General features: G+C 33.7%; 1 protein-coding gene across 1 annotated transcript in view; it reads left to right on the forward strand.

Moving 5' to 3' along the window:
• Window positions 1-26,890, forward strand: part of LOC136037848 (RNA exonuclease 1 homolog) — an 85,314-nt gene that overhangs the window by 43,666 nt on the left and 14,758 nt on the right. Inside the window, exons 8-12 of the mRNA XM_065720692.1 lie at window positions 904-1,008; window positions 3,572-3,687; window positions 5,770-5,923; window positions 9,969-10,272; window positions 25,571-25,709. Coding sequence (XP_065576764.1) covers window positions 904-1,008; window positions 3,572-3,687; window positions 5,770-5,923; window positions 9,969-10,272; window positions 25,571-25,709 — 818 coding nt within the window. The remainder of the gene's footprint in view (window positions 1-903; window positions 1,009-3,571; window positions 3,688-5,769; window positions 5,924-9,968; window positions 10,273-25,570; window positions 25,710-26,890) is intronic.

Consider the following 26,890-nt stretch of genomic DNA (forward strand, 5'->3'; position numbering starts at 1 on the left):
TGTGGAGAGCCAAAATCAAACATGCATTAATTCAAAAACGTTCAGGAATTACATAAAAAAACTAGTTTTTTTAACTGAAAGTAAGGAGCGACATTAAAACGAACAGAAATTACTCCGTATATGAAATGGGTTGTCCCCTCCGCAGTTCTGCTTTTAAAACAATTAAAAACTTTAGCGTAAAGAGCAAGGGATTGCGGAGGGGACAACCCATTTCATATAAAGTAAAACAGTTCAAAATAGGGATGATTCCCTTTTATTGACAGTGAATAGATATAAAATTATTTAACTGGATATTTCGAACACATGTACAGTGTTCATCATCAGCAGTAAAACTAGTTTTACTAGTTTTAGCAGTAAAACCATTTCATATACGGAGTAATTTCTGTTCGTTTTAAGTTTTAATGTCGCTCCTTACTTTCAGTTAAAAAAAAACTAGTTTTTTTATGTAATATGAAGATAGATCAACTTTAAACTAAACGTCTTTGAATACGTAACGAATAGAGGCGATATTCGTGAAAGGTTTGATTACCAGGTTTAACCATTACAGTTGTCAAATAAAGTTACGTAAAATAACCAGTAAAGTGTCAAGTAAAGTTGTCAAATGGTAACACTTGTCAAGTAATGTCAATGGTAACTTGCTCTTGCACATTTAGTTGATGAAGGATCCGGAGGAGAGGTCATCTTGATTCTCTTCGTTTTTTTCTCGTTTTCTTAAAGTTAGAATTCAATCCATCTATTTAACTATTCTTCAGAGTGTAATGAAATCCAAATTAGTGATTTTTTAATAGTCTTGACTTTTTTGTTATTTTTGTTTTCTTATGAGATTTTTGTTTTCATTTTTAACTTATACTTATTAATTTTTAACCTTAATTTCTTTAAGTTTAAACTTGCCCGTATTTTTAGGGGTTAAACAGACTGTGTCTCATTTGGATATTCTGGCTGGCAAAGGCGGTGCTAAAGGATCCTGGAGTTTCGAAAGAGCAAAGAAAACACCAGGTGTACTTTCTGGTGAGTAAATTTTAATGGGTCCTAGGTGAGGAGTCTTCAAATTATGACACTTTGGGCGGGTCTCCAATGCTGCTGTAGCCAACTTAGATGCCAGACTGCAAAACAATTAGAAAGACGTCTAAACCTTATTCTAGCTGTCATACAGGGGCTTAATTTCCTTTGGGACAGGGGGGGGGGCAACTCCTCCAGATGTCAGTTTGCCCTCAAAGACCCCAGTTTTTATCCCTTTCCCCCTCCTAGCTGAAATTTAGTTTCTCCAAAAATCTTGTCAAAACTAAAATAAGCCTGCATAATTCAAGCAACCAGAGAAACAGGTCAGTCTTCTATAGTATATCTTTGTTTTTATGGTACTATATGGCTCATTTTTTACTTTCATAATCACTTGATTTGGGAAAATCGGCCCTAATTCCCCCCCCCCAGGATTTTTACAAAATTACGCCACTGCTTTCATGGTTAAAGGTCTTGCGATTTGGTTTGTTTCATCAGATCCATTGTCTTTTTGCTTATGCTCAATATCACCGTTGGCATTGCATCCCCTTAAAAACTTATTCAATAAAGCTGTATTCATTTATTAGTAAATAAAGCTTTACTCGAGTAAAGTTTCAGAAGCGTAGCTAGGGTTTTCAGCGCCCGGAAACAATATCAGTTTTGCCCCTCTACCCTCCCTACACCATCATTACTGAAATGTAAGCGAAGGAAAACAACCTCGGTCAGAGGCTGAGCCGTTCGCCCTCGCCCCCTAACTACGCAAGTTGCGTAGTCAATTTGAAAAACGTCTGAAATGCAATGACCCTATTTTTGCTTTCATGCAGGAGCCTAGTTTCCTATATGGTAGGGGGAACTGTCCCCTTCAGACGTCAGTTTGTGCCCTCTCCCCCTCCTGGCTGAGATTTAGACCACACATTCAGTAAACTTATTGTTTTTAGTTTTTGTGATTTTTGGCGTTCAACAGGCAACTGGAATTATTGAATTGTATTCATATGCTTTTATTGAAACCAATTGATTTAATTTTTTGCTTGCATCATTAATGCAGGTCATAAGATTAATAAATCAATTAGTCATGTCTTATATCTTTGTTTTTTTAAAGGATATATGTAAAAGGAAATGGTAACATTGAAAGTATTTTATGATTTAGTGTCTTAATGTTAAATTGAACACCGTCAAAAGTGATTTTTTCCCTATTTTATATTTTTTTACGCCTTTACTGCATCACTCTTTATTGCCATTGTGATTGCTTCATGTAATTGGTATATTATGCCCTTTTTCTAATGTGTTACTTTTTCTACGCTGCGGAGACCGGTTTTTCAATATAAATAAGTAACAACAACAATAATTTTAAATTAATAGTTTGGCATTACGATAATCCTGAGGTCAAAGTAAGTAGTATTTGTCAGTAACCGACTTGTTGGCACCAGCAAATAAGGTCTCTTCGGTTCTAGGTCTACGTTTCTTCTCTGTAAAATATAAAACTAAACTAAAAAAAAAATACTGACTTTTAAACAAGTTTATGCTTTGAAAATACCCTTTCCTCTCGTTCAATTTCCCTTTTTAATGGTTTGTAGTTCCTTCTTCTTCTAATCTAAATATGGGTACTCATTTGTGTGTTTTGGCGTAATTGTCTCTTTCTCTTCTATCTTCATTATCAATTTTTTATAATTATCTTCTTTCTCATCTTTTTTTCCGTTGATAAAGACTTCCAAATATAAAGCCGAAAATTCAGAATTTTATTTGTAATTGCAATTTTTCTTTCAACAATCACTGTCTTAATTAAAATATAGACCATTATTATATTTTATATTGTTTCATTTGCTCATTGGCTTTCATTTTGGAGAATTTAGTTTATAAAGTAAAATCAACCAATAGTTTCTTAGTATATCTTGTGTGAGTGGTAATGGAATATATTTGTATCATTGTTTAACAGCTATATCAAGGTCGTAAATGTCTTGTTTTACAAAAACAAAATTCCTGGTTTACAATTTTACTGACATTAATCGATATTGCTGGAGTTTTCATGGGATGAGGGAGCAAGATCAGAAAATACCAATTTCCACGTTATTTTTTTACTTTTAACCATTTTAAAAGTTATCTATTATAAGTGTATATACCTGACCCAATGCCTTTGTTCGTGGGTGCTAAAACATTATTTAAATCAGACTTTGAAAGTTTGTTATTTTAAATATACTGAAAAGATTCATTAAGAAACACATTAATCATATTCATGTAATGGGCTTGCAAAATAATTCTAATATATTCTCATTTTTTTATTATTATTCATATAAAACTGGTAATCAGGTGTCAAAACGTCCCCGGAGGACGGCTGGAACTTAAGTCAGCCGTCAGGTCAATCTGTTTAATTAACTTCCTCTCAATTTTTTAATTTCTTTGTTCAGCATTTATTACCATTTTTTGCACTGATACAATAGCAGAGGATTTAGCCATTTTTAATTTGGAAACAGTTTGATGAAGATATAATTTTTGTAAATAATGGTGCTGTTATACGACTTATATTTTTCACCGTGGGATTTTTATTCGTTAAAGTTCAATTCGGATTACTTTGTGCTAGGTTCGCTGCTGTATAAACAGCTAGAGAAATACGCTCTAACACAAGAGCAATTGGAATCCAATGGTTTTCCAATGCCAGATCCAGTGGAGAAAGGAAGGGCAAGGATGGTTCTTAATGTAAGTATTCTCTCTTTTTCTATCCCTTAAGGATGTACGCAAGGGGGACTCTAGGCCTACCCTGGGCGTATAAATTCTAGGGGCGCAAAATTTAAATAAATATTCTAACGGTTATAAGCATCTTGAAATTTTGAAATTTTATTAAAGTAAATGGTGGAGTTAATAAATGTGAATACTTATTTTGTTAAAATTTGGTCTGCAATTTTTTTTTTTTAGAGACAGGGGGAGGGTAACCAAGATTTTGCCCCGGGCACTAGAGCAGCCAGAACCGCCATTGATGTCTGAATGTTTTTTATGCAAACTGTAAAAAAATGTCTTTGATAATTTAGCCACCTTCCCCCCGATAAATTCCTCTGTTTGTACCTGCTCTCTCCCTGTCTCTTTCTTTCATTTTTTTTTATGGTGATAAGAGCTAATTAGTCTCATCATTTTTGTTCGCTATTTTACGTTTTTTGTTGTTGAGAATTTGGTACCTCCTTGTTATATAGCACGCACGTGAAAAATTATATTGCGAACATGAGATAATACCCGTTTTCATGGCCTTTATACCGGCTTCGACTCGGTGCGGAAAATACATTGTAGCTCTATTTTAATTAAATATTTAGTTGTTATTTCGGTTAGGTTATTTTCGAATGGGTTTGTTTAGGTTACGTATTTAATATATGCTGTGCTTTACCCTCCCCCCTCTAATGTGCAATGTTATAGCCCAAATTTGTTACTAATCTATTATATTTTCATCGTACTTTGGTATATTTCATTATGATTAACCTAACTTCAATTTCTCGCGTGTGTGCTACATAACACAGAAGCACCAAGAATTTTTCTTACCCAAAGTAATTAAGAGTTTTTAGTAACAAATAAAAGTAACAATTTTTTTTACCCAAAATAAGAAAGGTCATTTTTCGTTCTTGTGGAATGTTTCCATTCAGGCGAATTATGCTAATATACTCTATAAATGATAATACACCAATTCTGGTTTGGATTTCCCTTTCTCTCTTTATGACTCTATGTGTGTTTTTTCTCTCTCTGTTGCTTTCTCTCTTTTTTATTTTTCAAATAAAAAAAACCATATCAAGCTTATAAATGCACAATAATGTCAACAAAGTATGTAAAAAAAGAGAAGTAAATAACAACCCCTACTAAAGGTTGACGTCCTATACACGAAGGGTAATAATATTATAAATCTATCAGTATATTAGTAACATTAATAAAGGTAATAATATTACCTGTACACGAGGGTTGCTAAAAATAGTACTAAAAAAAGAAGAGAGGATGAAGAAGAAAATTACAACTATTATTTATTAATAGATATGAAATATTCAGTCAGGGCTGTAGCCAGGATTTTTTCCGGGGGGGATTATAGAATTCTATGAATTTTATAATATTTTACGCATCGGGAAAAAAATTGGGAGGGGTGGGTCTACCCTGTGCATACGCCCCTGTTTTTAATATTAAATTGAACCAAGTTTTTGAGATATACTCCCAAAGTTAAGCGATTAGAATTTGACTGTTCTTTCTGTCAGTGAATAACTATAGAACATGTAGGACAAAGAAATGTAGAATAATAGCATCATTCTTCAACTATCATGGATGTCAAGAGATATTTTCTTTTCCAAAAGACTATCTCAAAGTCAAGCAAAACCTTTAATTTGAAATGTGTTCACACAAGATGGTTTCACCGATGGTGTACACAAACACACACATCCATCTGATCAAATGTATTGCATTTCAACTTACGATGTGTTTTGATTATTGAAGCTAATTAAATTCTTTGTTTTTGTATATCTTGTTTATATAAAGTATTTTGTTCATTTCTACTATCGTTCAAGTTATTTTTGTTTTTTTTTAAATTTTGTTTTTGTAAAATTGCCGGGGTCGGTATTGGTGGTGACACTTTCTCTTTGACACTCTCTGCTTTTTAATGAGGTTGCCTGACATTGTACTGTCAATGGCGCTTTTAGTTTAATCTTATGTTCAGATGTTAAATTGACAAAGATCCGACTCCGTTTTCCCCTTTTCTGTGGTCCTAGTGGAATATGATGGTTGCAACATAAACATCTAATAATGTTTGTTATATTGCAGACTTTTAGAAAGAAAGTGGAGCTTCCCACATTAGAAAGCCCATTTGAAAGACGATGCGATCGATGCTCAGTAGTATTTTTAGTTGACAAAAGGGGAATACTTATAAAGAAAGAAGAATGCACTTACCATTGGGGTAAACCAATCAAACGAAGAGGTAAGAAAACGTCTTCTACTGGAAATAATTCTCCCTTTTTATGGGTGCTTCCAAAAGATGAACCGAAATTGCTTTTCTTTTGAACTTGACAAGTAGCTTTTGCGGATTGAATTTTCGTTTTTGTGACTGTAAGATACCAGTGGCATCTTGCTAATATAAGCAAAGCGACGAAAATGGTTGACAATTTGGACCAATAATCTCCATTCATTTTCAGTGCCTAGTTAAAATACCAAGCACAAAGGGCGTATCCAGAAATTTTGTTGGAGGGTGGGGGTACAAGAAAAATCTTTACAAAACCCATAATATCTGTTACTAATGCATTGGTAACAAAATGCATTTTGTTACTTCTTGACGGGTCAGGCAAAAATTTCGGGTTGGGCGGGGAAGACTGTTCAAACCGGGTAACCTTCCTCCCTGGATTCGGGCTTGCTAAGCACAGTGAAATCTGGTTCTTTAAATTAATTAGAAATTTACACAACCATATATTTAAAAAAATGCATAAATTGGATAATAGGGTTTCTCCCTGAATTTTTACGCTTCATAACTCAGCAGACCGTTATAAGACATACCACGATTGTCGATTCGAATTACCCACTACTTTCATTGGTTTCGTCACATTGCTTTAATCCCTTTGATTTATTTGAACTTTTTTTTTCATTTTGAGTATTTAACTAAAGTATATGTTGTGTAACAAACAAGGGTGTATCCTAAATTTTTGTTCTGGGGGGGTTGCAAAAAGAACTTTAAAAAAAAACCCACCTCCCCCTGAATTCGGCCTTGGTAATAAAGTATTTCATATGGCGAAAGGTTAACTCTTATATTAGAAGTTACCGCATAGTATAAAGAGCAACGACGAAAACATGATAGCTATAGAAACAACGCAACTGAATTTTGCCTTGAAACTCGATATTGGTTGGATACATTGTGGTACACAGACCTTACCTTTATTATAAGGATTCATTTTTTTTGGCGGGGGGGGGCTCCAAAATTGGAGCCCTAATGGTTGTGCCCCTATAATCCAGGCTTGTTACAAAGATTCTTGAGCTGAAGTTTATCTTTGGCTGATAATGAAGCCGAATGGCACTGTTGGTCTGTGCTGCTAGTAGATCATCAGAATAGGCTTTTGAGTCCTAGTCGTTTTTGCCCTGATTTGGGGTGCAGATCTGTTTCTGAAATGATATTCCCGTTATACCCTTCAGAGTTAGCACAAGAAAAATGTTTGGAAGTTTTCACATAGTCTTTTTTAACACCTTACTTTTAATAACTTAAGTTGATACCCTTACTTAAGTTTACTTAGTTGATACCTTTTAATATTTAAATATTTTAAATATTTAGATTTAGTTGATACCTTTTACTTAGTTGATACCTTACTTAATGACTTCGGGTAATAGTAAAGCTACTATTTTATTATAGATAGACATACCAAAAGAGTCCAGACTCAGGCAACAAAGACCATTGCCTTCACATAAATAAGTAAGGGGGGGGCTAATAAGGGTTGTCGTCCAATCCTCCGCCTAAAATCTTAGATTTTTTCGAATTTCCCTGCACATCTTATTCAAATTACCAGAAAAAATTATTATCCCCCCTCCACTCCTCGAAAGAAAAGCAGAACCCTCAAAACCGATACCCCCTCCTAGATACGGCTTTTAAATTCGTCTCATTTTTTGTTCGCAATCTTCAGTTGCTCAAAAAAAAATCTAAATGTTTTTTCCATTTTCCGTTCCATCGTTCCACTTTCCGCTTCTATGCACTATCTGTGGTTCCTCACTTGACAGTTTTGATTTATGTCGTCTGTCAATCCACCATTATCCCTCATTTAGCACGAGATACATTTTCAAGCTTATAAGGTCGTATATTTAGCTTTGAAGATATACAAGAAGCATTACTAGGCTTAATCTGTGTCATAGTGATTTTTTTCTATCAGGTTAGGAAATGCAATTTTCCGGATAGATGTCTTTCTTATATATTATTGTGTGGAAATAGATTGTTGATAGCTAGAGCTTTTCTGATGTATTCTCCTTTTTTTCTTTTTGTCCCTCCTGATAACGGAAATTAAAGGTATTTTCTTTAAAGAGTGCAGTACCAATGGTGTTAATAGGGATGCAGTTACCCCCATTGATTTTTACTTCGCCCTAGATCTCGAATAATACTATTCGGTATTTTCGTAAAAATCGAAAATTCCTTCCCTCCCCTTAGATCCTGAGAATTACTTCTTTTTTTTCTACCTTCAGTGAAAAATTGAGAAAAAATTTTTGCTCCCCCATTCTACATTTTTGAGAATTGAAGAAATTTTAGTTAAAACCAGGTGACAGACATGATAAGGGACAGTCTAACTCGGATCCTAATCGAGTTTGAGTGCCGAGTTACGGTTTAATATGTTTCCGGTCAAGGAAAAGAAAGCTTGAATTTAAATGCCATCTTTAGATTGATTTTGTGGACTTAGCAACGGGTCTATTAGAATAGACCAGCGATATGAAGAGATGGTATTTTCTTGAGGGTATCGGATGTTATAATTACCGCTTTTGTACCTCGTTTCAAAGAAATAAAAACACTAAGGCTATTTCCAGGGGGGCTGTCCCTCATTTCCCCTGGAATTTTTATCTGGCTCGTAAAAACGTAACGAAATGCCTACATACAAATTTTAATGTTTAAAAAAAATCGAAAATCCCCCCCCCCCTTTTCCATCATAAACATCAACAACGAGAAAAAACAACAGGAAATTATTTTCGTAAGACATTAGAATTCTATATTTGAATGAATATTTCAACAGTCCCAGCATCCTTACTTCAGCAAAGTACGACTAGGACATGAAGTTCAACCAGGTCCTGGTTGAAATTCGCTGAAGTAAGGATAATTCCCTCTTTTTCTTGTTGTTGATGTATATGAGCTAGAATCTGGGATACACTCTTGCAAATCATTCTGTTGCATGTTTCAAAATTCTTTTTAATGTGACACATAAATTTCTAATTTTCAGTTACTTATTTTTGAGCAATCAGTATTGGCAAAAAAATGTAAATTTCAACCTGACCCTGATTGAAGTCTGAATAGAGTAGATGTCTTATGAATAGCATAGTTAATTGTCTCTTGTTTTGGTTTACAAGTTAATTACCTCTGAATAGTTTATCTATTGTTTTTTTTCAATAACTGGTAGAATCACTTGTTAGATCTTCAATTTAATTTGGAGAAAGAACCTTGCCGAAACTTTATATAAAGTAAGCACAAATACCGCATCTGAGTCGTTTATGTCAGTTTTTCGAAGGAATGATGAAATTCACCAACATGATACTCGGCATGCATCGCAACTAGTTACAGAAACGAGACGTCTCACGTCATCTGGTTTTTCAATTAAATTTACCGGACCGAAAATATGGAATTGTTTGCCAAATACTTTGAAAAATGCTAATAGCCTACCAGAGTTCAAAAGTAAGATTAAAAGCTTCTTAATGGATAACATTGAATTAGATCCTAATTTCTTTTACCGACAGTTCTCTATGTTTTGTTTTATTAATTTACGTGTGTTTTCTTTTCTTTTCCCTTCTTCTTCTTTTCTTTTCTTACCTTATATTTCTACTCTTGATGATTGAATGAATACTGTCACCCGTTACGGGCAGTGCTTTCTTAGGGTGTAGTTAGTTTATAGTGTGTGATTTGTTTTTTTTGTTAATAAACGAATTGAAAAAAAAAATAATGATTTGAAGGAAATCCTAATTCAGAAATATTTGGAATCTTCAGCTGGTACTTCAAGCGATTTGAAGTGGTGTTAGAAAATAACTGTTCCTCGAGATACTCAGAGACAAGACTGTATCTAGGGAGGGGTTACAGGGCTTCAATCCCCCTCCCAAAAAAACTCCGACTTGTAGAAACGTAACCAAAATGCTAACATAATTTTTATGCAATCCTAATAAGGGGTGGGTGGGATTAATGCCAGAATTGCCTCTCACTCAATCTTTTTAAGAGTTATTAGGACTTTTAACAAGGAGAATTATATAAGCCTGGATATACAAGCACGTGAAATAAGGCACTAATGCGAAGTTTTTAATTTCAGGAATTGGAGGCTTAGAAACTAAATACTCATGCTGTGGCTGTGATATTGATTCAACGGGTTGCACTGTTGGCTCTTCTCACGTTATAGAACAAGCTGATCTGAATTGTGTAAAAGGTTTTGTTTCAACACTACCCAAAAATCCTCCTGAGGATGGTAACTTTGGAGTATATGCACTTGACTGTGAAATGTGCTATACAACTGGAGGCATAGAACTAACCCGGCTAACAGTTATTGGGTCTGACTGTCAAATTGTTTATGAAACCCTGGTCATGCCCGATAACCCCATTCTGGATTATAATACCAGGTTAGTTTTTTTGATTAGCCTTCCGTCTTCAGTATTTTTTTTTTAATAGCTGAACCTAAAAATGTTCTTAGGAAATTCCTCTGGCTTGGGATTTGAGCTTTAAATCATAAAGCAGTTTTGTTCAATCCGGCGGGGTAGCATGGTTCTGTTCGTGAGGGCACATAATCGATCAAAATGGCGCGAAGTAGGCAACTCCTTAGAAAATGGGAACACAATGAAGACAACTTAACAGCATTGGTGGGTGGCGGAGAAAATGTTGTAGAGAGCGGCATAGGAATTTTCTGATAAATCAGACTAGGTTTTTATGCTTAGATTAGTATTTGAGAAGTGTCTGGATTATCAAATCAACGTATGAGGTAGGGCTAGTGATATAATCAGTGCAGAGTCAGGAATCAACTAGAGCTCTAGAGAAGTATCAAATTCTTCCCAAATTTTAAGAAAGATATTTTAAAGCTTATAAAGCTTCAAACACTTGAGGATAAGCTGCAATTGTTTTTAAGTAAAAGGTCTTTAAATGACTTATCGTTCTTTATTTCCACGTTGATATTTTAGAGAAAGAAATGTTCTTAAGTAAAGACTGACTAATGTTTCATTGTTTCATGCCCAAATCAGGGGATCACATAACACATAATGTCAATCCAAGTGGCCGCCTAAAGAAAGACATGAAAGGACTTGATACCACATTTATAACAACTCTTGACAAACAAACAAAAAAGAAATAAAATAACCAAATTATGACCAATCTCTAATCATAAAAATAAAAAAAAATATTAATAAAGAAAAAAAGAAGAGAAAAGGAAAAAAATAAAACCAAAATATATCTCAAAATTTTGATCGTATGTCTTTATGGAAAAAAGGTACGAGGAAGGGGGGCTATGACACTAAAAATAAATATGCGAAAAAGGATAATAATAAAAAAAAACAAAAAAAATGAAATCTTGCTTTTATAAAGTATGGGACTTTTTTGTGTATATTTTCCTTGATCAGAAAATCAAGAAACTACAAATTTCTCCCTTCTAGATTTAGGAAAATACACCCTCTCTCCCTGCATTTCCATGCATTAGCGCCCCTGGCCTAATTTCTTTTACTCTCTCTCCAATAGGATTTCTTTGCTTAAAAGTTTGTTCTTTAGATTTCTCTTTTTCTTCCCCCAGGGAAATAAATCCGTAGTTCGAGTCTACAATAAAGGACCTTAACAAGGATATAACCAAAGGCAAAAAGCTATAACATGGTATAAAGTGGACTTAAAGCTGATTAGTTTTATCACAGTATGAAAAGAAAGAAAATGAATCGCTGAAATGCGCTCTCTTTTCTTGCACGGGCTAATTGGCTTGCAAATTGGTCTTGGAAAGAAGAAAAATAGTACTAAGGAAATGAAATTAAAATTAAAAAGCAGCCAGGATAATTTTGGAGAAGGAAAAAAGTGTGAAGAGAAAGGAAAGGGAAAATTACACACATATCAAGGGTGCATCCTGGGTTTTTTGGAGGGGGGCAGAGGCGTTCCTTAGATTGGTGGAGTCCGGGGTAAAATTAATTACTGCGCCACCTCCCGACTCAAATATAAGCAAAAAAGCAGAATCAAAGAGGGCAACCCCCAGTCATGGGGCCCAGGGCAGGTACCCCGGTTGTCCTCCTCCCCCTTTTAACTGTTCCGGGATGGGGGTGATTTAAAAAAAAGCTTGTATAAATTTATTTATATGTATTCTCTTTAGGTTTTTAAGAGTCAAGCAAAAATCTCGGGGGGTTCAAACCCTGTACTCTCCCCCCTGCCTGAGTACGGCCTTTTATAGCTTTTTTCTCTCCGATTGGATTGAAAAAAAAAATTATATTACTTTTTTTTCCTGTACAGCAGTAATTGCAATAAAAGGACAACTCTGTGTGAGTCCAACCGCAGTTGAATTTGTATATTCATGCAACACACGAATAATATCTATCGAACAATTTTTTGTAAACCTTGATCAACTCACGTTTTAATCAAGTTAAGGCTGGGGAAACCATTGGGGGGGTTGTCTTTTTAGTTAAAGTCAAAACTTTTAAAACAGTCTTTTAAACGGAGTAGTGATATGACCACTGTTTTAATTCTTTATCGTAGATCTGATAATATTTTACTTTTCTTTAGCAGAGCACCTTTTTTATTTTTCAAAAAAAAAAAAAAATACACCATTCTAAAAATCCTGATGTAAAAGCTTGTATGGGATTCCAATGTATAACCGTAAACAAACCAAATGTCATGTTGATACTTCTAATTCTTCCTTCCAAAACTAACAAAAAACTACAAAAAAATCTTCCTTTGCTCTATTCCCCATCTATCCCCCCTAAAAAAATCAGATCAATGTCTATAGGATGGTGTAAGATGAGTAGCTACTTCATCGCTCATTCAAACGTTATTTAATGCTGATTGACGATAATTAAGGGGAAAGATGGATTTCTGTAATGTTTGCTTAAAAGCGGTATATGATTTTAATATACACATGTTTCCAATTCAGAATCAAGGTTGTGTAGGAGACTTAGTCCTAATAAAAAGAAAACCATATTTCTTAACGAATTAATAGCTTTATTTTTGTTAATACACTCTTGTTAATACCTCTAATAAATATTTGTCAAATCTCTTTCTACTTAATGTAATATCTAAATATATTCGGAATGTGTATCTAGTCTTTATGTGTGAATAGCACTCATAAATCTTCAAATACCATTTGATTTCTTACCCCTCCCCTCCAAAAAAAACAAACATGGCTGCTTGTCTAATTTAGGCCGAGAGCTAAATTAGTTTCCAAAAGGTGATTTTAAGTTTTTTAGCTTCCCCTCTCCCCCTATACCGAACTCCCCATTGCAAGACAAGGAGTATAAAGAAACGTATATATATATATATATATATATATATATATATATATATATATATATATATATATATATATATATATATATATATATATATATATATATATATATATATATATATATATATATATAAATATAGAAATATATAGAAATATAAAAAATAAGAAATATAATAGAAATATTCTAAGAAACATGATATATAGAAATATATAAGAGAGGACTATGACTCTTTTCAATAAATGAGAAAAACCCTTTTCATACCCTTTTCAAAACCCTTTCATAATGAGAAAACCGCTTCTTTTTGGTGAAAATACATATGACTCTGATTAAGCCATTAGACAACTCTCAAAGTAGACTATTTTATTTCTTTTTCAAATTCTTAATTTTTTATTTAAAAATCCAATAGAAAAATAGATTGTGATTGTTTGAGCATAATTCAAGGTTTAGATTTGGGTAACAAAGACTATTAAACTAAGGGGTGGATCTAGAGCAAAACCTTGGAGGGGGGAAGGGCAATGTGTCAAGGGCGCCAATAAGCAAAATCTTGGGGGGGGGGCAATGTTACAAGGGTTCCAATAATTGACCAAATTGATAATATTTTTTAAATAACAAATTTATCCATTTAAAAAAATTCATTCTTTCCCCTGGATCCGCCAGTAATTAAACTATAAAGTTTGTATTACTGTCTCCCCAACTTCTTTAACTATAACCTGGTAGGAAGTTTTGAAATTTTTTGCGACCAGCTCATGAAAAACAACATTTATTTACAAGCCAAGTTTCATTTTTAATAAAAACCTAGTTATTTTTTTGCCTATTTCGCGCACAGGATTTCAGAATAACCAAATGAGAAAAATATAAGTAACTGAAAAAAAATAGTAACAATCATTAAAAATTCTTGTAAATGAAGTAAAATTTAATTTATCTTTCGTTTTTTTCCCCGGGGAAAAAAATCAGTCGATAATCATTTACGCTGGGTACTTCTGTATTATATGGTACATACTTGAGAAGTTAAGTTTGATGATTGCTAATGAAATAAAACAAAATATGGTGAAAATGTAATATTTTAGTAACAAAATTTTGAAAACTGCAACAAAGAATTATGGTAGGGGGCTCCACAGAACGCATTATATTAAATACCTATCCTAACCAAAATACCAACTAAATACTTAATTAAAATATAATTACAATGTAGTTTTCCACCGAGCCAAAGCTACTTGTTTGGTATAAAGACCGTGAAAACCGGTTATTGTCTCATCATCGTGATTCAAATTATCGAGTTTGTACCATATAATACGAAAGTACCTTACGCGTCCTGGAAAGGGCATCGATGTCGAAAAATTTTCAAGCTGAAAAATGCACCATTGCACCCATAACACCTAGCAATATTGGCAGCACTGTGCGCTGGTGACTGACTTGACTTTAAACAAGAAACGATATACATAAATCTTATACAAAGGAGACAGGGAGGCAACTCGTTTGTCATAGGGGGTGACAAACCTGTATGAATGGGTACAAATACACACTAGGCTATTCTTTGCCAGTAAGCTATTCCTAGCGTCTAACAGATTAAAAAAAGTTAAACATAGTTGTTTATACAATTTTTTTATGACCCTGTAAATTTCCTGTTCTGGGTCACGACACGCATTTCGGGAACGCTGTCCTATATAATAATTTAGCTATGTTTGTAAATTCAAACATCGTCACAATCATATAACGTCATACACTTCACATTTGAAGCTATTTTGACGAGCACCTTAGGAATTTTATGTAGCTTTGGTAACTCTACCTTGTTTTATTTAATTTATATCTACACCGTTGGAATTCTATGTAGCTTTGGTAACTCTACTTTGTTTTATTTAATTTATATCTACATCGTAGGAAAGGGAATTGATTGCCACTTTAGATTGTCTATTGATTGCCACTTTAGATTTGTTTATAGTTGTGACTACAGTAATATATGGTAATTGTAACACTAATGGGTTGACAGTAGTTACTATCAATAGGTGATAGTAATTATAACAATAATAACTATAACGTATGCTAGTCAGAAAAGTAAACTATTTTTGTTAAATAGTTCGGGAAATTTAGGTCAATTTCAGAGAGAGGGGTAGAACGTTTGAACTGCGAGGTTTGAAGGCCTGAGCGAAGAGAATGAGACGACAAACACTCGGATTATCAAAAGGCCAGCTAAGCAGGTTATTTTGATTTGTCATAATACATTTAAGAAATGTTCAGTGTCCAATCTAAACACATTTCTAGTGTATAATATTTACCCATTAATTGTTTCCTTTCAACCTATGAAGAACTTTAAGGAAAGGTTTCAACCTATTAAGAACGTTTAATTATTATTTTTCTTTCGAATATTCCACATTTTGCCATATTTATCTTGAACGAAGGAGAGCTTCACCTGGTATGCAAGCAATTTGACTTTCCTACCGAAAATAATATGTATATGTTATATATTATATTACAATATATATATATATATATATATATATATATATATATATATATATATATATATATATATATATATATATATATATATATATATACATACATATATATTATATAAATAATGAAAAAAGAAACCATCAATGCAGCAGCACAAAACAGAAAAAAATAACCATATAAACAAAAAAGAAAGACAGAAGGAGAAAGGAAGACTTTTCCTACTTTAGTAATTAATATAGATCAGTGCTTGAATGAGGCCATAGCCCTACTCATCCATCCAATAGCATAGGTCAGACAGCATAGCCATATACAATCAACCGTAAAGAATAATCCATGGATAGGCAGTCGTGTCGTAAGTAAGTGTAAGTCATAATTTACCAAATATTAAAAAACTAAAGAGGACAAATATTTCGGGGGCGACAACCCAAAACAAGAATGCAAATCCTGAATGGTTCTTTTGTCTGAAATTGTAAAAAAAAAAAAAAAAAAAAAAAAAACGCTTATTATTCTAAGGAAGCGTTTATAACTTGCGCGAAAGACTGATTTCTAATTTAACAAAATTCATAGCTGATTTATTTAACAAAAAGGACCATAACGTAATGTAGTTAGATATCAGCTCATGACTGATTTCATAAAAAGGGCCATAACCTAACATAGCTTAAACATAGCCTTGATTTATGAATCAAATTAGTTTTGTAACTGAGATGAAGAGAATTTATTAGGGAATGTCGCCTTTTTATTAAAGATATTCTTTATGGAACATGTTTTCTCTGTTTTCTAGTTCAAATATATTTTTACAAGAGGACTTGAGATTTATTAAACTTGGTTATTAAAGGAATAAGAGAAGCCAATCATGGAAATTTAGGAAGGCAAAAAATTTTGGCAATATTTTTTAATGGATAAAAGAAAGAATATTTTTCAAAATATCTAAGACACTTTTTGCAAGTTTTTTTTTAATACCAAAATACCAAATATAATTAAAATATTAAATACCAAAATATTAATACTTAAAATACCAAATTTTAACGCACAAATAACAGTTCAAATAGGGATGAATCCTTTATTAGACAGTGAAAACAATGATAAAAATTCGCAAAATTAAAAAACAACATAGTGAAATTACGTAAACAAATAAATTGCAGATAAACAAAATACCTACATCAAATTTTAAACAATTCCTCTTAATAATTTTTAATTTTTAATTTGACAGGAAAAGTGATTTGATGTGCGTGAGATGCAAATGAATATGGTTTCGAAATTAACCTCATTACATATTTAAAACTGGAATATTGAAATAAATTTAAAGTGTATAATCTTTATGTCTAAACAGTTTTCCTTTCAATCTTTCATGACGTTAAATTGTTACCCCCTCTCACCTGACGAGGAATCCTGGGTATAGGTCTGGTTTGGGTAGGTTGTCCGATCAGCACTTTGGGAAAGCCATTTAGCCAAAAAAAGTAAAACTAATATGCAAATTTGGTTTTAATTATTCATGTATGGTGAGTCATAATCAAACCTGGATTCATTCAAAAACGTTCAGAAATTAAGAAAAAGTTTTCTGAACTGAAAGTAAGGAGCGACATTAAAGCTTAAAACGAACGGAAATTATTCCGTATATGAAAACGGCTGTCCCCTACTCAGCGCCCCGCTCTTTACGCTAAAGTTTGACTCTGTCTCACAACTTTACTTTATACAAAAACTTTAGCGTAAAGAGCGAGAAGTTGACGAGGAGACAGACCTTTCATGTACGGAATAATTTCTGTTCGTTTAAAGTTTTAGTGTCGCTCCTTACTTTCAATAAAAAAAAACTTGTTTTTTTATTTAATAGATTTAAGAAATGTGTTTCTTTTCGCATCTATTTCAAGGACGTTTTTTTTTACCTAAGGTGGAAACCCAATGTATTTTTGAAAATAAACCACATCCTCTTGTGGTTAAAGTAGAGCTTCAGTTCAGACGTGTTAATCGGAGGTGGGGGGAGTCAAGGGGGCATATATTCTCCTATATTTTGGCACCCAATTTCAAAAAAATCTTTTTTCAAAAAAAATACCTTTTTGTATTTTCGTTAAAAAAATCGAAAAAACTAGAGTTGATCGTCCCCGTTAGGTTTTGATAAATACACCCCCCCCCCCCTACATTCTCGTGAATTGACACCCCCTGCCTCGGCTTATAAATCAAACTAGTTTTATTAGTGAGATGAAGAAGATTTATTAGGCACATTTGCTTCTTTTATTAAAGGAATTACTTGTGGAACATATTTTCCGTTTTCTTGCTTTTTAGATGAGCTTAAGTTGCAAAGATAAAGCAAATTCTGAACCTTTGGTAAGCCCCTGGGAAAGATTTATTGTGGAGCTCAACAGAATCTTGTCTGTCTCATCTTAATCTTTGTATTTTGTATACAGAATAAAAGAAGCTATGAATTAATTGCTGTTTGTCATAGAATAAAATGGGGTTTTATGAAAACAGATTCCAAACGATGCCTGAAATATGAGTATAATAATAAAATAATAACAGTTTAGCTAGGGTAATGACTGTATTCAAGTAGGGCTCTGAAGCACGGGTGACCTGAAAGTCCCAGGAAGCTTTATTACTTTTTTATTAATGAATTATCTAAGGGTAGTTTTAAGTAGTTATTTGACTGGAGGCTTATCAAACAATAAGCTCTCCGAATGTGGGTTTTCATTTTAGGGCTATAATGAAAGAAAAGCTAAGATTATAGTCCTTGTTTTTCTAGGGTTATATTTCTAGGGCTACAACATTTTTTACGGATAAGGGATTATATATTGTCAAAGATTGTGCTCTAAGACCAAAGCAAAAAGCAGGTTGTCCTTGAGTGGGGTGCCTCAGCAAAATGGTTTGTTCTATCTTTCTGTCGTATAAATATGGCCCGAATGGGGCCAGTTACTATCAAATGAAATTTCTGAGATAGCTAATCGGTTTAGAATTATAAAAAGCCTACCTTATCAACATCCCAGTTTCAGAGGCCATAATGCAGTGCAGTGGCGTATTCATTCTTAAAGATGCATACTGTTAATGCAAAATGACGCATCGTATTTACAGTTATTTAAAGTTTTATTTAATTGAGTTGATTTATTTGAGTTTCCACTAATCATGGATAAAGGTTTATAGTTACGAATAAGCTATTTCATGTATGCATCTTTACCTGTAAATAGCTGACTCCCCCTCCCCTCCCCCTCTAAAAACGTCTATAAGTCAAATCATGTTTATTTAAAGTTTAAATCATGTTTCTAGATGCTGGTATATTACTTTACCTGTAAACAGGAGGTACCCTTAAATGTTAAGTGACGGATAAATTGAATGAAGGTTCCTTATTTTCTTTGAAACATTGAAGGAAGTTGGTCTGGAAGGAAATGTTTACCCTGGACTACTATGTACGACTAATTACATGCATTGCTACCCCATTAACTTCCTGGGACATTCTGAATATTAAGTCACGGTTAAGTACAATGAAGGTTCCTTACTTTCTTTGAAACATTGAAGGAAGTTGATCTGGAAGGAAATGGCTACCCTAGACTACTATGTACGCCTAATTACATGCATTGGTACCCCATTACCTTCCTGGGACATTCCAAATATTAAGTCACGGTTAAGTACAATGAAGGTTCCTTACTTTCTTCGAAACCTTAAAGGAAGTTGACCTGGAAAGTAATTGTTTACCCTTGACTACTATTTACAACTAGTTACATACATTAGTACCCCATTACCTTCCAGGGACATCCCAGACGTTAAGTGATCGTTAAGCTGAATGAAGGTTCCTTACTTTCTTTGAAAAATTAAAGGAAGTTGATCTGGAAAGTAATTGTTTACCCTAGACTACTATATATGACTAATTACATGCATTGATACCCTATTACCATCCTGGGGCATTCCATATTTCAGCACCAGGAAATTTTTCAAATCGGTTCGCCACTCGATTTTCACATAATCTACAGACCTGGAAACGCTGTCTCCCAACGCCTATTGGCATAGAGGACAATGGTGTTTCTAGCCTCTTTTGTGCCGGGGGCTAAGTCTTGATTAGCCCCCCTCCTTGTCCTGCAAAATATTTCTAGCCAAGTTTTAACAAAATTTTCATTTATTAATTATTTTTTATTTATTTAAGTCCGACTTTTATTACTTTATATGGGAAAATGAAAATTTCGGATTCAAGTTGCTTTTACTTACTGTAAGAAGGGGGGAAGGTCCCCCTTCCCTCTTAAAACCGCCTTTGATAGAGGAGAGCTTAGCTGCTGAAAAGAGTATCCTAGTCTACTTCAAAAAGCCTCAAAAGAATACTAAGAATTTATCTTTGAAATTGCGCAAATCTGGAGCAATTTGGAACTTTCTTTAATATTTCAAACAGTAAAGTTGAGCTATGTAAATGAAACTTTTAGGAATCAACTCAAATATTAACTCATGAAAATCTCTGAAACTTCCGTTCCCGTATACCAAGTACTTTCTTCTTAAATATTAATGGTCCATTGAAGTTTCGGTATGTTATTTTCCTGCTCTCTTATCGTTTTATTTTCGCAGCGAGAGATAATAATTTTGCAATCACAGCTGAGATTCAGTTCTGTACATCTACCGAATCTTATATTTGGAGTTCAGTGTATATTTTTCTTAAGATTTAAAATAATTTCGAAGTTTGTTAAAAATTTTCGAAAAAATTAAAATTTTCTATTTTTAAGCAAGTTTAGATTGTTCTCTGGGTAGAAATTCTAAGTAATATAGTAATACTTGATTGGTGAATGGATAGATTTGAGACTAATGAATCTGATAATATGAGTATCTTGCCCTTTTGATGCAAGTTACAGCTACAGGCCTGTTCTGAAATTGCTAGTCTGTGTATGTGGATGGAATCATTCCACCCACATCTTGTTGAAAGATGGCAAACATACTTAAAATGATGTTAATTTTTTTTACACACCATACGAAAGCAAGAAAAAAGAGAGATTGGAAAACAATATACGATATCTTATACTAATATCTTCATGGGAATTAAATGCAGTTTCGGTCTTGCCACGCTCTACTACCTACACCATAAAAAAAGAAGCAAAAAAAGACAATATAGAAACTGCTGAATTTACGTATACTGATCTCTTTCTTGGCGCCTTGTGTCTAAAGTGTCTTTAATTTAGAGTTGTAGACAATCCACATGGATATACATCAACTTGAGCATGTTTCGAAAACTCTTCTCTCTAGCGATTTGTCTGAGTAAAAGGGATATCCTTGGCAACAAAAACATTTCTTCCTTTCTCAAGTCTTTAAAATGAGATGCTTGGGCTTACATAGATACATTCCAAGGTCACGCTGCTTACAATTTTTTTTTCAAATATAGTTTACAGTTTTCAATAGTCCTGCCAACTTAAGTTGGTTTAAAAAAAAAGTTCTTTAAAACGGTGAGATTTCATTAATACCAAATTTAACTAGTGTTAATTTTAGCCAGTTAGATTTTTCATAGAATTTGCTGATGCCAATCAGAACATTCTAGGAAAGATTCTGGTTGGTTCCAATTAGTGCTAGCTCAATCTTTGTATTAGTAAAATCTCAGTGTGAATGCGCCTTTAACGGAACAAATATTTTATTTAAAAATTACAAAAAAGAAACGTTCTGGGATCCTAAATTTCAGGCTATGTAACAGCTTTAACTGAAGTTTTATATCAATTTTGTAGCATTGCTAACGAAGATATGTTTGTGGTATACACTTATTCTTGGCCGAAGTTGGAAATTTCATCTTTTGATTCTGGTCCATAGATATATTCAAAAATAGCACCACATACTTCCTTTTCTCTTTGGATTCATTAGCTTTGCGAGTCAGCTTTTTCAGTCTTACGGAAGCTATGATGGTAGAAGTTAAAGTTAGCTTATGTTGACTTAAATATCAGAAATTGGTTAAAAACTTAACTTAGACTAACCTAGGTCAATCAAATCCAACCTGTCATCATCAAACCTTGCACTAAACTGAAAAAGTTGACTGGCAACACTGACTAAATCCAAGGAGAGAAAAAATGTATTTTAAAGAATTTAAGATCTAAAATATTAACTAATAATTTTCAATATTATTTGTGGTGTTGCCTTATTATATTTTAAGATTTTTTTTTTATAAAGACCGTTTGGAAATCTTCTCCGTTATTTTAGAGAAGATGCTAATTAATCTCTGAAATTAAAGGGAAACTTCTAAAAAGATGTGAATCATAAAAAACACAAAACAAGAAAACTTCATTCCCTGAAAATGGTTGCAAAGAAAAAAGAGGACTAATCGTCTGGTTTCAAAGAAAGAAAAGTATGCCTGATGACAACTGACGTCCGTGGGTTGGAGATAAAGACACCATATCCTCCAAAAAGTATCGGTGGGGGTTCATTTCTTGGACTTAACTTTAAATACTATGGCAATGAATTGTCTAGATGTAACTTTTAACCTAAAAGCTGTCCATCAAGTTTTTTTTGTCCCTTTTTATTGCTTGATTATGGTATTTAAGGAGGGGGACAAGGGCTAAAAAGACACAAAAACTAAAATATCAGATTTTAAGAAGGCAAACTCTTCGTTCTGTACCGTCCATCAATCGTGAGAGTTGTCTTGAACCCCCGAGCAGAGGCGCCATTTGAGGGGGGGGGGGAGTCAGGGGTGGTCAAATACCCACCCCATATTTTCCAGGGGGCCCAAGCTTCCACCACAGAGGGCCCTTTTCCGGCCATAATTATCCATTATGTCCAACATAATCCATTCTGTTCAAATGATTTGAACTTAGTGCACGCCTATTAGCCAAAGAGCGTAATTACCTGAAGACCCTTGAGGTAATTATGCTATTTGCTATTAATCATTGTAAACGTTCAAAGTAGGTTCATAATAAAAGTCACAAGTTCTGTCAAATGCCCCATGCCCGCCCCAAGATTTGTTCCAAATGGCGCCTCTGCCCCCGAGCTAAGTTTCTATGCTAAAATTGAGTAAACACTTAATAAAGTCAACGCTTTAGTTGAAACAAGTTTAGCGCCCATTTAAATGAAACTTTTTCATTTATAAGGTTGAATTTGTCCTCTCCCTACCTTGACTTGATTTAACAAGTTGTATAACTTACTAATTACGATAATTGACTTGATAACTCGCCTTAAGGCAAATGCTGAGAAGGCTTTGGAAAACTGTTTATAACATAACGTACTTCTTTTTTTATGCAAATTCCTAATATTTAACACTTGAATTCCTGAAGTTACTTACGCCCCTCTCCACCAAGACTAAGAGGAAAATCTGGTTATTATCGTTTGTGTAAAACATAAAAACAACAGGGAAATACAAGAGAAGTATAGCATCAATAGATACAGAGTTTACACCCTTATTTGGGCACTAAAGATTGCCTATACTAATCAAGAGCATTGACCTACTTACATAACCATACTAAAAGAGAGAAATCCCATTAGCATAACCGGTTTACCTTGCAACCAGATCTAATCATGGACCTACCCTAGCAACTAGATTGTCTATATTACATAGGGCACATCTCTTTCGCATATTTCCATGAGCATCTCATTTGCATACAGCTGTGGGGGCCTAGCAACCAGCCATAGCAACCATATCCAATACATGGCTGGGTTTTTAACGTAACTCTTATTAGTAAGAAAGTAGAATTCATATGATCTCTTAGCTCTTGTTAATAATAAAAAATATGAGTTTTATGAACCCTTGAAATCCTGACATTTTTTGCAATCCTCATAATAATTTTTTCTATTTTTCTTATCATTGATCGGTTCTAATTTACAGATTAAAAATATGAGGGCATTTATTGGGGCTTGGAAACATTTATTTCTGAATTTGTGCGTGTTTATGTCAATTAAGCCATAACTGTTTGGACAGCTTTTCAGAGACAACGCATATTGTAAAATTCAAAATTTACTACTACTAATAATTCACTGTAGCTCTAAGCCGCCTGAGGTATTACAGCTGCGTTCGCTCCTTCTCCAACTTGATCTATTCAAAACTTTATTCTTTACCGCTTCCCTTGAAATTCCAGTTTCCTTTAAATCCTCTTTTATGACCTTTTGCCATACTATTCTATGACGACGTTATTTTTTTTTGACTCTAGATGGGTGGCCAAAAAAAGCAATCTTTGTCAATTTTCATTAGTAAAACGTGACCAAGTCATCTTGACCTTTTGTTAATTGTAGTCCTAAGAAGGGAGATCAAGCCACATTTTTCACACATACTATTGACTTATATACGGTCTGTCAAACAAGCACCAAAAATTTTTTTTGAATCTTTGAAATAATCCTTTCTTTGAAATAAGAAATCTAGATGACAAAGACAATTCCTCTGGAGAATATTGGGCAAATTTGCTTTAGTATGGGTTGTAAAATATGTCAAGAAAATGTTGTCAATCTAGATCAAGAAAGTTATTTTCTTAATTTAATTTCTGATAGTTTTTCAAATCATGTCTAGGCTTAACCAGGATATAATGTGGGCTGCCAGTCCAATAAGCACGATTTATTGATTTTAAAGTGCATGTACCAACAATTGTAAATCGTTAGGTAGTTTCCCTCCTTTTAATTCTCTGCAAAAAGTTTCTTTAGCCAATTCCTCTGGAGAATGTTGGGCAAATCTACTTTAGCATGGATTGTAAAATGCGTCATTTCACTGACAATTTAGATCATGAAAATGTTTAATTTTTTACTGAATACAAGATGGCCATTGTCAATGACCTGACCTGGAGAATGAAGACACGGGCAATTTTAACGCTTGGAATTCCTTTAGTGCAAAAAAAGTTCACTAAACAAGCAGATTTGACTCCAAATTCTCTAAAAATTGTTGTATTATGTGTCCTGTAAAAATGTCATGCAAATGTGTCATGGCTTGTAAAAATCTTGATTAACTATGCTGACCAACATGAGACTTAATAGAATTATGTAGAATAATGTATAATTGGCATCATCTTTGTTTGAGGGGGGTTTGATGGATCTTTCTTGGTTAGGGTAAGTCTACAAATTTTGAAAACAAATAGACAACGTTGACTGAACAAAAATGTTACTTCTAATTTCCAGGGAAGATGTAAAACATTCATGTAAAATGTGTCATTTCACCGATAATCTAGATTAAGAAAATGTTGTTTTACTGAAAATGGTGAGTTTATAACCTAAATAGTGAAATCGACAATCTTGCTGTAAAGCAAGATTGTCCTAATAAGGAGGTTAATGCCAGATTTGCCTCTTACTCAATCAGACTCTCTGTCTTGTTTTTTTTCTACAATTAGCAACGAGTTGATGCCTGCAACCATTCGATTTTTTTTATTTCGACTTAGTTCACGCAAATGTACAATTATGTCCCTGTAAAATAAGACTTACTAGCACACTTATAATTGTATAAAGCAAAGTTTATCTCGAATGTGTCGAACAAAAAAAATAAAATGAAATAAAGAGATAGTGTAAGAAATTAAAAAAAAAATGCGAATCTCAATTAAAGTTCTCGGTCAATCAGCTAAAATAGAATCATATCATTAATAGTGTATTAACTCCCAGGTTTAAATTAACATTCCTCGATTCCCGTCTCAGCCAGTTTTAGCTGATCAAAAAACTTTTGTTGAAGGAATTGAAAATGGTCTTCAAATTATCTCCCCTTCCAGTTTATTTCTGGTAGGTAGTCCGAACAGCAGCTAGATAGGCACATAATCTCCCCCAAAAAAAATTGAATAATAAACTTAAAAAGCATACCTGTCGAAAGCTTTTGTTAGACGAATATATAAACAAATATTACATAGATTACCGATATTCGATTTAACTGCATTTATTTTTTTTATAGCAAGGTTCTGCATTGTATATCTCGCTGGTCCGCGTGTCTTTGATTTTGGGTTTAAAAATGTTACTGTTCCTGACTTTGTCATCCCGATAATCCCGCTCTCTAGACTTCATTTTTCCACTGAATTTATAATCTGGTTTATCAGTAGAAAACGCTTCATCTCCGCTACCGTGTTATAGTTGAGATTCATTTATGAGATTTGTATAATTATTAGATTCTTTTTTTTAGGTTTAGTGGCATATCAGAAGATCAGTTAAGGGGTGTAACAACTAGTCTCCGAGATGTGCAAGCTGTACTATTGAGCAAGTTCAGCGACAAAACAATATTGATTGGCCACAGTCTAGAAAGTGATTTCAAAGCATTAAAGGTAGAGTAAGGTTTATCAAAAGCTTTGTTATTGTCTGTCGTAAATGTAAAGACATTATTTGCAAGTTGGATAGCAAAGCGGACTTGTCCCATTTGCAGGATAATGAAAATAACCTCTATATGCAGTTGTGCAGTTTGGTAGCTGAGGATAATGAAAATAACCTTCAGTACTTGTGTATTATACAGAAAACGCTTAATGAGTGAAGTTAGGTTCTTTCGTGGAAAAAACTACGATGCAGGTACATTTTAATTAGGTAAACCTAACCTAAATGTCCCTTCTCGTAATATTATAAAGTCATGTTGTGTCCATTGACGCACTGTTTTGTTGTGAGCAATAGCCCTTATCCTGGAAAAACATAATTGTCATAATTTTCAGTCCTTAGCAAATCCCAAATCTTCATTTCAAAATCCATGTTCAGACACTATCTTCTATCACTGTGCGTTGGAAACTAAATTGAGCTTTGTCTTTGTCGCTATGAAACCGGATTTGGACAAGCTGACTTGTCCATTATTTGCAAGCTGACTTGTCCATTATACTTTCCCATCTGATTCGCAAATTACGTAAAACTGTCAGAACCATATTTGCCAGAAGACTGAAATTGGTTCTACTCAGAATGTGAGTTCAGACCTGGTTACTTGTGGAAACTGTTCCTGGCTATTGCCATGTTGAAATTCTTACTCTACTGGCTTCAAAACAACTTACACGTTTACCGTTTTTTAAACTATTTTTGAAAAATCTTACAGAATTATGATTGAGATCCAATTAAACAACTACAAAGACCATGGTAGTAACGAAAGTAGATTGACTACGGAGTGTAAAATATAATGGTATTGATTTCTGAAAGTCCCAGCAATTTTGAAATTTATTGACGTTATAATTGCAAAAGAAAACTTTTTAGATGTATCTTGTTATGATGCTGTGGCCTTTAGAAGGTTTAGGGAGGTGCGGGAGGCTCTCTCGATATTGTGGGTTTTGCATTCTTATTATCTTGATGCATATAGTGTATTTTAATCTAACTCTACCCTCTCCCTCAAGTTGTAATTCAAGATTGACCCGAACTCCCTCAATTATCCCTTAGTATTTCGACTTGATACCCTAAACCGTTCTTGATGTATTGGAGATATTCCATGTTTTTAACCTGGATACATAGTTTCCCACAATTTAATTCTTCTCCTCCCAAG

The sequence above is a fragment of the Artemia franciscana genome, chromosome 17 (genome assembly GCF_032884065.1).
Source record: "Artemia franciscana chromosome 17, ASM3288406v1, whole genome shotgun sequence".
Lineage (NCBI taxonomy): Eukaryota > Metazoa > Arthropoda > Branchiopoda > Anostraca > Artemiidae > Artemia > Artemia franciscana.